Genomic DNA, 11,408 nt, shown 5'->3' on the forward strand with positions numbered 1-11,408 from the left:
GGTCAGAAATTTTATATATTTAAATTTTAGTGTACTAAAACGAGCAATGATCATTTACTGCGCATTGGAGCAGAGTCTTTTTCGCTGTGACAAACATTCGCCAAAAGTTTTTGAAAAGTTAAATTTAAACCGCGTACAAGACTGTACGCAAGGTTTCATCGAAGGTGGATCCATTAATAAATTCTCCAATTAAACATATAAATTACTCAAATATGATTTGCGACTGCCGGAAACCCACAGAGCCACGCTTATTAATGATGTCATATATATTTACATACATATGTATGCAATTGATCGGTTCTCGCAATTAACGACATCCAACGCATGCGAAGAAACGCAGTAAAGAGAAACAATTTCTTTCCTTTGTTTGCAGCGAATTTAATGACACTTTGTCTTTTGCACTTTTAAGTCACTGAAGCGTGGGTATAGCTGTTTTTAGTTGTGATTAATTCCAACAGACTTAAACACAGCCAGGATTGCTACTCAAGCCGAAATGGACATTAATTACACTTTTATATTTCCTTCTTACTACTTAATGCCAACAATATTTGATATTCAATTTGAAATTTTGCTGAAATACTATATGTATGAATATACAGTATTGACCAAAACTAAAGCACCACCAGTATGTTTTAGTTGCTCTATTTCTTAAAACAAAGAAATCAGAAATAAAAACGTTTTTCATATATTATGTATTCGCTAATAATAAAGAACATAATTGTTATTATTTCCTTTTTAGATTTAAAAGCTTAATGATAGTCATAAATTTAATGGACAAAACTACAAATTGTATACACAGCATTTGTCAAAACTGAAGCCCCCATCTGGTGCATTTTTATATATGATATAACACATTATTTCCAGGTCCATTATCCCCCCATATTGTTATTATGGACAAACACAGAATATGTATTAGGTATTGACAACTACCACTAACAAAACTATTTTTTTCCTATTATTTTTCTGTCGATGATGTACAAAAGAGTGACATGCTCTTTATTTGCGATCCGATTTCTGATTTCTGAACAGTTCAATTAAATATACATTGGTATTTATTTAATAGGTTGAAAGGTTTTCTCCGGTAATTTTGAAATTTAATGAAAAAGTCGAGAACTTCCCGCAAACCTCTTTCTCTTTATAAACTATAAAAAAAAAAAAATACAATGAGTGATWTAACATTCCCAGCGGGATAATGGTTCACCGCTTACATTTTTCTTTGAAGAATGATCCGAAGAAAATTCTATGTAAAATTCTTCGATACCAGGTAATGTATAAAAGTAAGCTATGCGGCTAAATTCTACTGCGTCCATATTTACAGTGAAGTAAGTGCATGAAAAACGTTACAATACAATACGTAAACAACAAATACAAGTTGATGATATACAATTTATAAGTAAATATAATATTTTCATTATTTCGTCAAGTCGTCAAGCAATTGAAGAAACTTTGCAGGAAATTGGTTGTGTTTAGGTGAGCTGCTATATTAATTAAAAATTTTGTTTAATTTTGTGTTTAAACTTTGAATAAAGAAATAATATTAATATTCTCGAAAAGGCATATGAGAAGACTAATTAAAAATGAAGAAAGTGAAGCACTTTAATGAGTTACTATGTAACTGTGGCATCGAAGAATTCTTCGTGCCTATGGTAAGGGAAAGGGATGACCTGTTACTTTTCGTATTACATCGCCGTGTTAATTTTCATCGGTCGGAGTAAACGTTACATCATGCTTCGTCGTTTACCTTGCTCGCTTACCAATGTCAGCATATCCCGCTGGGTTGTGTACCATACATGCATAAATTTCATAAATATTTGATGTACAGAATTTAGAAAGGTACCTTTAATTTGATTTGCACTAGTTCACGAAAACGGTATTTAAAAGTAAAATTTGAAATATCATTGCTTTGAAAAGTAAAGTTTCTATAATACCCTTCACACGTGCATTTCTTATAGCACAAATGGTTATATAAAAATCTTGAAATTCTTATGCTATACGAAGATAACGATACGAAGTGAGTTTCTAGATATAGAACACCTGCGGAACTCCATGTTTAATTATTCTTCATTTAGAGCTTGTATCTCAAAAAATACTGATGATTGCCGACCGCTTAGATATGGTGTTTTGTGTTTATTTGGACAAGTCTATTGCTTTAAACACAAATATTTTTCAACTGTGAAAAGTAATAGGAACTTTTACCATGTTTATGCTTCATTTTTACTCGGTTATAAGTATTCTACACGGGTAAGTTCAACCCACTTGCATAAACACTTTTTCACCACGAGTTAAGTGGTCTACTCGGACTGAATATATACATTTTCTGACCTGTTAACTCAGGTGCTTAAACGAATTTAAAAGTTGAACGTCAAGTCCGCTGATTTTGAATCAGTTTTCACGTAAACCCTCACATAATGGTTCTTAAAGAAAATGACAAAATAAAGATCTACATCTGTACCTGCATGAAGAACACGAATCAGGCCGTTTGAACGCAAATTTGAATCAGCAGCGATCATCTTACAAGTGATTTTTTTGTAAATCGACAGTGTTAGGGTTGTATATAATATTCAATACACTGATTTACTCGACCTACCCTTACCCTTTTATTCGATCATGATAAGAGAAGAAGATTGTTGGTGTTACTTCAAACTAGTTTGATCAGGTGAGTTGATTTGATTGTGTTTTAGGCACGAGTTGATCTCTCATAATCGTACCTGTTGCAGCTCTGATATTTATGCACGTATATAGGGATAAAAATACCAACATACTTGTAGAAAATTCAAAAAATAGGCTTATCGTTTATAACATTACATATTTTAATAAAAAAATATAAATTAAAAATCAAATGTGCGTAAACCTATTTGTAGCTATTCGTACCCGTACTGATGGAATAGCTATCTCTAAACCTTCTTGGTAATCCTTGCGACAAGTATAATAATAAATGATACTTTTGACTTATGTAATATAATGGCAAAGTTTTTACTGTTGCCCCACCAGCAATCTGCATGGACCATGGATAGGTCAGAACTAGGAGCGGTTCGGACAGTTAGGGCACTGTGTTAATAATAAGTATTCAGTGTAATAAAAATAAAATAACTATGATAAAATCCTTATCAATGAGTTTTCTTAACTGCACTCTTAGGTTTACTATTCTATTAACAAGTAAAAAAGGGCTAAGTTCGGGCGTACCCAAAGATTTTATAAATGTGGGAAATTTTTTCAAATGTTGGCAAAAGTTTACATTACAAAGTGTTGCGTAAGAATTGCAAATGCATTATTCGACGAAAACGTAAACGAACAATATTTTTATGTATTGGTACAAAAATATTTGACAATTTACTATTTATATTACAGGTCCTATTTTAACTTAGTTTCATTATTATTTTTAACTTTGTGTGGACGAATTTATTAAAACCAACTTAATTATTTCAAATGATAGGTGAGTATCCATATATGTGATATAAACACAAATAAAGGGACTAAATTTAACATGTTGAGCATATGGCCAAAAAGTCAAACAGAGATATATTATTTAGAATAAATTCTAGATAAATTCACGCATATGGACGGACCGACTTTACACCGGTCTTCTATTTTTGTATATACATTTAATTTTTTTATAGTGGATAAATGACGCCCTCTAAATATCAGAAGTTCGAAAATCTTTCTATTATATGTATAGGAAATAGAAGAAGTATTATTCAGATTCTACTCATTTTTGATAAAATTTTTGTATACGTATTTTCGTACACGAATACAAATATATAGTTGCGATTTATTGAAAAAAAAAAACTTACGATGAGTCCTTTGAGACACGCGAACTAACGTCCGACTCAAGATGACGTTTTTTGGCATCCGAACGTGTATATCTGGCACGTGGTCTATAAAAATAAGATTATAAAATATTTAAAAATTAAAGCAACTATGTCTTTAAAAATCAAGAATTACTTACGGTGATGAGGCGACATTTGGCAGAGGCGACGCCTCTTCAGAGTCCACTCTTCTGCGCTTATCTCTATGACCACCCGAAGAACGATCGTTGGAATGATGACGTCTACGTGTCCTAGGCATCTACAATATATTTGAATACATTCAAAATTCCGAAACACAGCTATCAAGCTTATTTAATAAGAAAAAATAAATATTTTATGATGATCATTACTTGATTTTGAATGATCAGCTTATATGGAACGCTGAACATGAAATGTGGTCAGAGATTGCAGAGTTTCCTTGGGCAATAATGTATGAGAATTTTCGTGAAGATATTTTTTCAAATAAAATATTGTCTATAAAAGTACTTTATTTTTATCGGAAATGTTTATACGAAAAGTATATGCTATAATGGTCAAATATCACAGCCAGATCAGGGATGTATCTAGAATTTGTTTCTGAGAGACTACGTCGCGTGTTTACAGACAGACCCACAAAGAGACAGATATGGCCAAATCGACTTAACTCGTCACGCTGACGATTTATATAAAACCTTTAATTCGAAGATAGCAACATCCAAGACTCTATAAAGTTTATCTATAAACTTCAGAGTTGCTAAATTCGAAGCAAACGTCTTCTGTTCAACATATAGATAAAAATGCACTAAAATAAATAGCTTCCAAATAATTATTGGCTTAAGGTTGGTATGTATCAATTTCCTAGGACAATTTTGGAAAAAACTACTATTTTTAAACATCAAGTTAGCAAAAAGAACATTTTTGCTTTAATAATTTAAAATTTCTCAATTGTTCAATTCTACAAAACATTACTAATGTGAAGAGGAAAGAATGGAAATTGTTGATAAGGAAGAAATGTATGTATAGGACGTCATACTTTTATTATACATTAAATCAATTCTTATTCACATTTGAGAAGGCAGAACAACAAATAAACTACAAATGATCAACAATATATCTTCAAGAGAACGCTAATAAAAACACTTCCTTTCTTAAATATTCAAAAATTGTACAACCTATACTCTACTTTTAGAACTTGATTACTATTTTGACTCGCTTTGCAAAGCCCACCACTTTTTTGTGGCAGCATTCTCAAATGTTCATAGCAATTTCAAAATTACACCACCTCCTCGTATTGAAATTACCTCTTCGCTTTCAGTTTCTTTTGATTGGTTCTCCTACCGAATTTTTCACAAATTTCTATCTAAGCAAAAAAAATCCCAAAACTTGTTTTAGCAAGCAGCACTCGAGATTGATTTTTTTATAACTAGCGTATGTCTGTATGCGCGCCGACAATACCAGTGAAAATATGCAAACAATTTTTGTGCAAATCGTGCAAGATTATGGTATTTTATTCAAACATATATAATAAATAATATAAAGAAACACAAACTTCACAACTAGTAAAGTTATCCAACCACGAAATCAAAACTTTACTTTAATATTAAAATCTCACGTATTCTCAATACCAATAAATCCAAACACACTATGCATTGAGATTCAGATTGACATTCCTAATAGCTGTCAAATGTGAACAATGTGACATTCAACAATTCCTATTTTAACAGCAGAGGGCACTATTGCTAAATATTCACCATATTTACCACCGTAAAAACAAGGCAAGCAATTTAAAACAATCATGAGGAAAATTTAATGTTAATATGGCTTTGCAGGCATAAGCAAAAACATTTCGAAAAAAGCTTTATTTACATAGCAAAATTCTCGTGGTGAATAATTTTGTTAATAAACTTTGCGCGCTTTTCGTTAACTAGAGCAATGAGAAACCCAGAATTTGTTAGCAGGTACACATTTAAAAAAAAATATATACTACAATGTAATTAGAAATTATTCAAGAGTAATTATGTTTCGCTCACTTCAAACATTAATCCGAACACTTTTAATTAACATGAAAGAAATAATACTCACCTCAGATGCTATTATTTGCGAAGATGGATATGTGAGCGCTAAAAACGGCGAAGCAGGTAGATATAATCTATTCCAAAGCGTATTCACCAGATTTGTAATGCGCTTCCAAGTTTTAATGGCCGGTTCCTGTATACGCATAAACATCGACCTAAGTTGTGCAATTTTTCCTTAAACTTCAACGCCAGTCGCCGTAATTTCTCAAAATGGTGTAGCGAGAATGCTTTATTGTAATCCCAATTACTTTATTCAAGTTTTAGACCTTTTCTGTCCTTTACTCCTTTCCGTTTTTTATTTATTTTCTTTTTTTTGTCGATGCTAATTTTTGTCTCTTTGCACTTTATCTACTTGTTCGCGTCTAAATGCAAACGTCAATCACATTCAAAGATTGCAGTTTTTTCACTTACACAAGCACGCTGAATATGATTGAACACATAATGATGCTAGGGTTACAAATTCACCATGAAAAGTATTTTGCAGTTATGCTTTTTAACCACTTTCAACATATTAATTAAAATTATTGTTATATTGCTTCCAACTTACTATATTTGAGTAACTGTTTTGAATAATTGGATTAAGAGCATGCATTTTTTTGTTCTAAACCAATTACATTACAACTGTTTTTGTAACCAATGTGTAAAAATGATGGATATTTACAACTTGTTTGTCTCCTTCTCTTATCTGCGAAGAAAATGTATAGAAAGTAAACTACAAAATAAAATTGCAGGTGCAGCATTTCTTAACATGATGATTAAATATACTGAGGAATAACAAAACAGTTTTAATAAAATGTACAAACGTATGTATGTATATATTTTCTTTAATTTTCGGTAAACAAAAGTAAACGATTTTCACAATTTACACTTTTTTGTGTTTACATTGTGAAGTTTGCTACGATTAAAGTGATTGTAACTTCATAATGCTACCATATTAATGCAGATGCATTTAACAGACAGTGGTTTCAAAATTAGTTTATTTAGTCCCAGTGTTAATAAATATGTTTTTCTGATAATAATAAAAAGATGTACATTTACTTTTTAATAAAACAGTTGTATATTACTTGAAAGTAATTGATTTTACTAGTTAATAGCCGCAGAATGTTAACTAAATCTTACAGTGTACATTGAAATTGGTTAGTTGGATAGGTGTCTAGCAGTTTAGCCGGAAGTGATTTTGTACTCAGCACTCTATGTAAAAATATAACGGAAACATATTAAAAGAATAAATAACAATTATTTAAAAAAATAGAAATAAATAATAAAACAAAATCTTGATGCATAAAATTAAATTAAAAAAAACGGTGAAAATAAAATTTCAAAACAAAACCTCGAAGTGACTATTTAATGCGCATGTTTAGACATTTTTGCCAAATTTTTTTTTCGAAGTAGGAGATGGTAGAAGATGAAAAAGGTAAAATCGTTTGCAGCAAATTCCTGCTATACGCGCAATTTGGCTTGTATATTTGTTTATTATATAAAGTGATAGTAATTGAATTAATATTTAATGTTCAAATGATGGTATGATAAAGCTGTGAAATTAGCGTCTTACTATACGTACAGAATGTGAATATATTTAACAGTGAGCATTTAAACACCTAATAATATAACAATCCATGTGCATAAAGTGTGCGTAAATATCACGTGATTATATAGTAATTAAACGTAAAGAAAAAATCAATTACAAACCCCAAACCAATAATGAATCAAAAATATGACTTTTGATACTGAAATAGAATAAAACCAAATTATGAGGTACCCGAGTACAAGGTATTTATGAAACTATGGTTTTTGTGCATGCCATTATGTTTGGAATATGATATATCAACATCTCGATTATGGTGGTAATAAAACAATTTTTTAAATATACCAATATACGTACTTTCGGATATTAACACACTTCCAAACCGTTCATACAAAATTAGTGCTGGGGCATATTCCAAGCGTTCGCATCAATTTTTATGATCGATAGGCGTACATATAGGTGGCATGTTGTTACTCCATTTTCATACATACTTACATATATGTACACATGTATTGTGTTTCCATTCTGAATCACCTTTATCGTCTACTCATGCTATATGTGTACATATGTTCATATACACACCCAATGAGGAAACGACTTAACTGGATATATTAGTAAAATGTCAAAAAATTCTTTAGGTGTTTGGTAAATAGAAATTAAATGTTACTTTATAAATATAGTGTTTTATTTGCAATATGTTACTCATTTTTCAATCAATCAAATTTTTTTTCTAAATATATTTAATTTGTACATAAATACACATATATATTTATATGTATCTACATATGTACATACATATATGGATATTGGTAAAGTAATGTTTGAAAAGCGAAATGTTCTATGCTTTTTCAAATGAAATGTACATACGTCCACGGTAGTGGTGTTGTTTATGATTGTGCAACGATCAAATTCGCCTCACAGGTCTAAGAATACATAGAACAAAGCAAAAATATAGTTAAACAAATAAATCCTTATGCAAATATTATTATTATTTATTTTTGTGATTAGAATTACCAAAAAATTAATAGTTCATTTTCAATATATTTTCTAAATGATTTATTGAACATATTTATATATTTCTAGCGTAAATTAATTTGACACAATGAACGGTGAACTAAAGACAGTGAAAATATGAATTTATTCATTTATTAATTAAATATATAAAAACCATGCAACGCTTGAACAGGAGCGTATTGATTAGTGAGTTAAAAATGCAACACTGTTTATTTTTATGTATATACTCTTATTTATTTTCTATATTTTGCACTTACCAACTCAATTAAAAGTGTAAGAATAACTAGAAGATGCCAAACAACAAGTAATCAAAAAATATGTGTTTCAGTTTTTATTGATTACATATCATTTCACACATCATATCACATATACATACATACATACATATAAATGTACAAAAGCTTCTGCTATCAGATATAACCAAGTTATAACTAAAAACCAAATTTTGTTTCAATCAGTTTCAATTTTTATACTCTCCAAGTTATTGTTACAGCGTTTAATAGTTTTGTTTATCTAACGGTTCAGGTTTGCAAACAATGCATTAAAAAATTATTCAATTAACAGTTGACGTCGTCAATAATTTCATAAATAAGATGGTAAGCAAAGGCTTCATAAGAGTCAGGGGAAATATAACATCATATTGATAGGGTTATCTTACTGTGTGGTTATACTTTTCATATGACAAAATTTTAAATTTCGTCTGTTTCTTTCATATTACAGCATAAACTCAAACACCAATGAAATAATCGAAAGAAATAGACCTAATAAAAGTAAATATTTGCGAAATGACAAAATATTCCCTTGAAAACTTAAATTACTATCTTCCCCTACTCGTAATATGCGCGATGTAGTGAATTTCATCGATTTTGACTTCTCCTCTGACTTTAAAGTGTTTTAAAAAAGTGTTATTTTACCTTCCACCGAGGATATAGTTATTATGTGTGTATGTGTGTAATCAATTCAATATAATTTGCAGAGGTAACACTCATAAATGTGTATTTTTTTTTATTTTTTGCAGCTTAATTAGAGTTAATTACCAGACCCATGAATGTTGACGATTAACACTTACATATGTACAAAATTCCTAGCACTTATTACTTAGGAGCCTTAAAATGCTGAGTCAATTACGGGTTTATTGAATTCGCTTAATCTTTGAAGTTTCAACTATTGATGAGCCATGCAAACTGCTGCTGATTGCAATGGTACCAAAAGCAACAACAACGGTGTCGCGACCACCACAATCACGCAAAGCGATATAACGAGTGCAGGCAGTTGCGACGAACTTTTATCGCATGATGTAACGTCAGCCGGGAACTTCACGCCAACCGTTTTGCTGAACCCAGTGGCAATGTTGGAACAAACGAGTGTGCTGCGCCACCGTTTGCAAGTGGGCGTCGGTGTGGGCCATAGCATCGGGACCTCGGTAATGAACTACGGTTGCCCGGCTACTGTAGGAACTACCACAAACAAGGTTGGAAGTTTTACTTCACATCCCATTGATATAGTTGAATATCTTGGTAGCAACACAGACCGTATGTCTGTTACACCGTCTCCTTCACCACAAGCATCGCCGTCAAAGAGAATAGAGAAAAACTCTGTCGTCATATCAACAAATTCAATGTCGAATACCATGCCGAATACAGAATTTAAGTTGGGGTCTGGGCAATCCAATATTTCTAACTCAAGTTCCAGCAGTAATTCAAGTTCTAATTCGACTATATCGTCTGTGATCGCAACACCAATTAGTATTAAGCAAGAAATGGATCGACGACAAACACTGGTTGTAGAAAGCTGTTTCGATGGCTTTAACATTGACGCTGGTGCTACGTTCTCGACATCAGGAGATACATTAGCTTTAAATGGCAAAGAACGTGCCGAACACCGAGATGTACTCCCTATTAGAGGGCTTCCACCACATACTGCAAACGAGGAACATTTAGGATCGACACCGCGGTCGCCACTGTCATCGCCATCATCGCTGACATCATCAACACCTAGTATGAATTCGGAAAGCACATCGATCGTGCAGTCATCGAAAAGTTCATTAAATCTAAAGTCACTCGTAACAACGCAAACACCCGCATTCAATTCCACTAAGCAGCTACAGAAATGGCAGGATATGCCAAAATATTTGCAGTTCAATCCATATGTGCTGAACGGCTACCGACCCCTGACAACATTCCGTGGCTGTCTGTGGAGCTTGTTTTCCTGGCACAATGAAACCGTTAATATACTCACTCATGGTAAGTGAAATTCATACTGATATTACACACAATGCTAAATAAACTTGAGCAAGAGCTTTGTTGAATTTATAGCGTCACCATGTAAACAAACAACATAAGTGTTCCAAAAACCTATTTCTTTTTAGTTTGGTTTTTTACACCATATGTACGGTATAGAACTTGAATATACACTAGGTGGAAAAACGCAACCGATCTAAAGTCACTTCGTTGTCTAGAATAGTTCATTTAGCTTTCACTGTCTTTGTGACACAATTCCCTTTCTAAAGGCTTAAAGTTTGCAACAAAGTTATGTAAAGGAGTTATATGGTAAATTCTGATCAACGCTCTGACCAGCAATCCTAATATAAGCTCCTGCCCTTAATTTTTGTGATAACACCAAATGGACGTAATTTAGCCAAGCATTCTTTCTATTAATATAGGCGCTCGTTCTTCTTCTTTATTCTTCTTTTTGACACACGTTTCCTTGTAATATTATAGGAAATATCTTTCGACTTCATCACTCCGAATAGATTACTTTTATATGCTTACCATATGCTATATTTTGTTTCACAGGAAAATTAACTCAATCGCTTGAAAACTGAAGCCAAAAACTCACATGCCTTAGTATATATGTATGTACATATGTATTTAATAAATTTTGATATACATATATGTACATATATAAATAAATATGTATGTATGTATACAAGTATATCCGAATTATAAGTATAACGCATATTTCTGTATATCATTTTAAATTTGTGATTTTTTTTAAATTTAAACAAAT

At 31.6% G+C, this 11,408-nt stretch overlaps 2 protein-coding genes across 16 annotated transcripts in view; one reads left to right on the top strand and one right to left on the bottom strand.

The window, feature by feature from the left end:
- The window catches only part of LOC108966252 (serine/threonine-protein kinase Doa), a 74,382-nt gene extending 68,187 nt beyond the window's left edge, over window positions 1–6,195 (bottom strand). For 2 of the 3 annotated variants that reach the window (XM_018929011.1, XM_018929012.1), the window contains exons 1-3: window positions 5,868–6,195; window positions 3,947–4,065; window positions 3,792–3,875 (exon numbers count right to left, since the gene is read on the bottom strand). In XM_018929011.1, coding sequence (XP_018784556.1) covers window positions 3,792–3,875; window positions 3,947–4,065; window positions 5,868–6,011 — 347 coding nt within the window. In that variant the 5' untranslated portion in view covers window positions 6,012–6,195. Of the gene's footprint in view, window positions 1–3,791; window positions 3,876–3,946; window positions 4,066–5,086; window positions 5,387–5,867 lie in introns of those variants that run through there. The other variant, XM_018929013.1, reaches the window with a different exon arrangement.
- A 133-nt stretch (window positions 6,196–6,328) lies between these two features.
- LOC108966257 overlaps window positions 6,329–11,408 on the top strand; it is a 27,945-nt gene continuing 22,865 nt past the window's right edge. For 4 of the 13 annotated variants that reach the window (XM_018929027.1, XM_018929028.1, XM_018929029.1 and 1 more), the window contains exon 1: window positions 8,853–10,642. In XM_018929027.1, the coding sequence (XP_018784572.1) occupies window positions 9,577–10,642 (1,066 nt within the window). In that variant the 5' untranslated portion in view covers window positions 8,853–9,576. The other 9 variants (XM_018929024.1, XM_018929017.1, XM_018929020.1 and 6 more) reach the window with 9 other exon arrangements.

This window comes from Bactrocera latifrons, unplaced genomic scaffold, assembly GCF_001853355.1.
Source record: "Bactrocera latifrons isolate USDA-ARS-PBARC rearing strain unplaced genomic scaffold, ASM185335v1 scaffold_158, whole genome shotgun sequence".
Classification (NCBI taxonomy): domain Eukaryota; kingdom Metazoa; phylum Arthropoda; class Insecta; order Diptera; family Tephritidae; genus Bactrocera; species Bactrocera latifrons.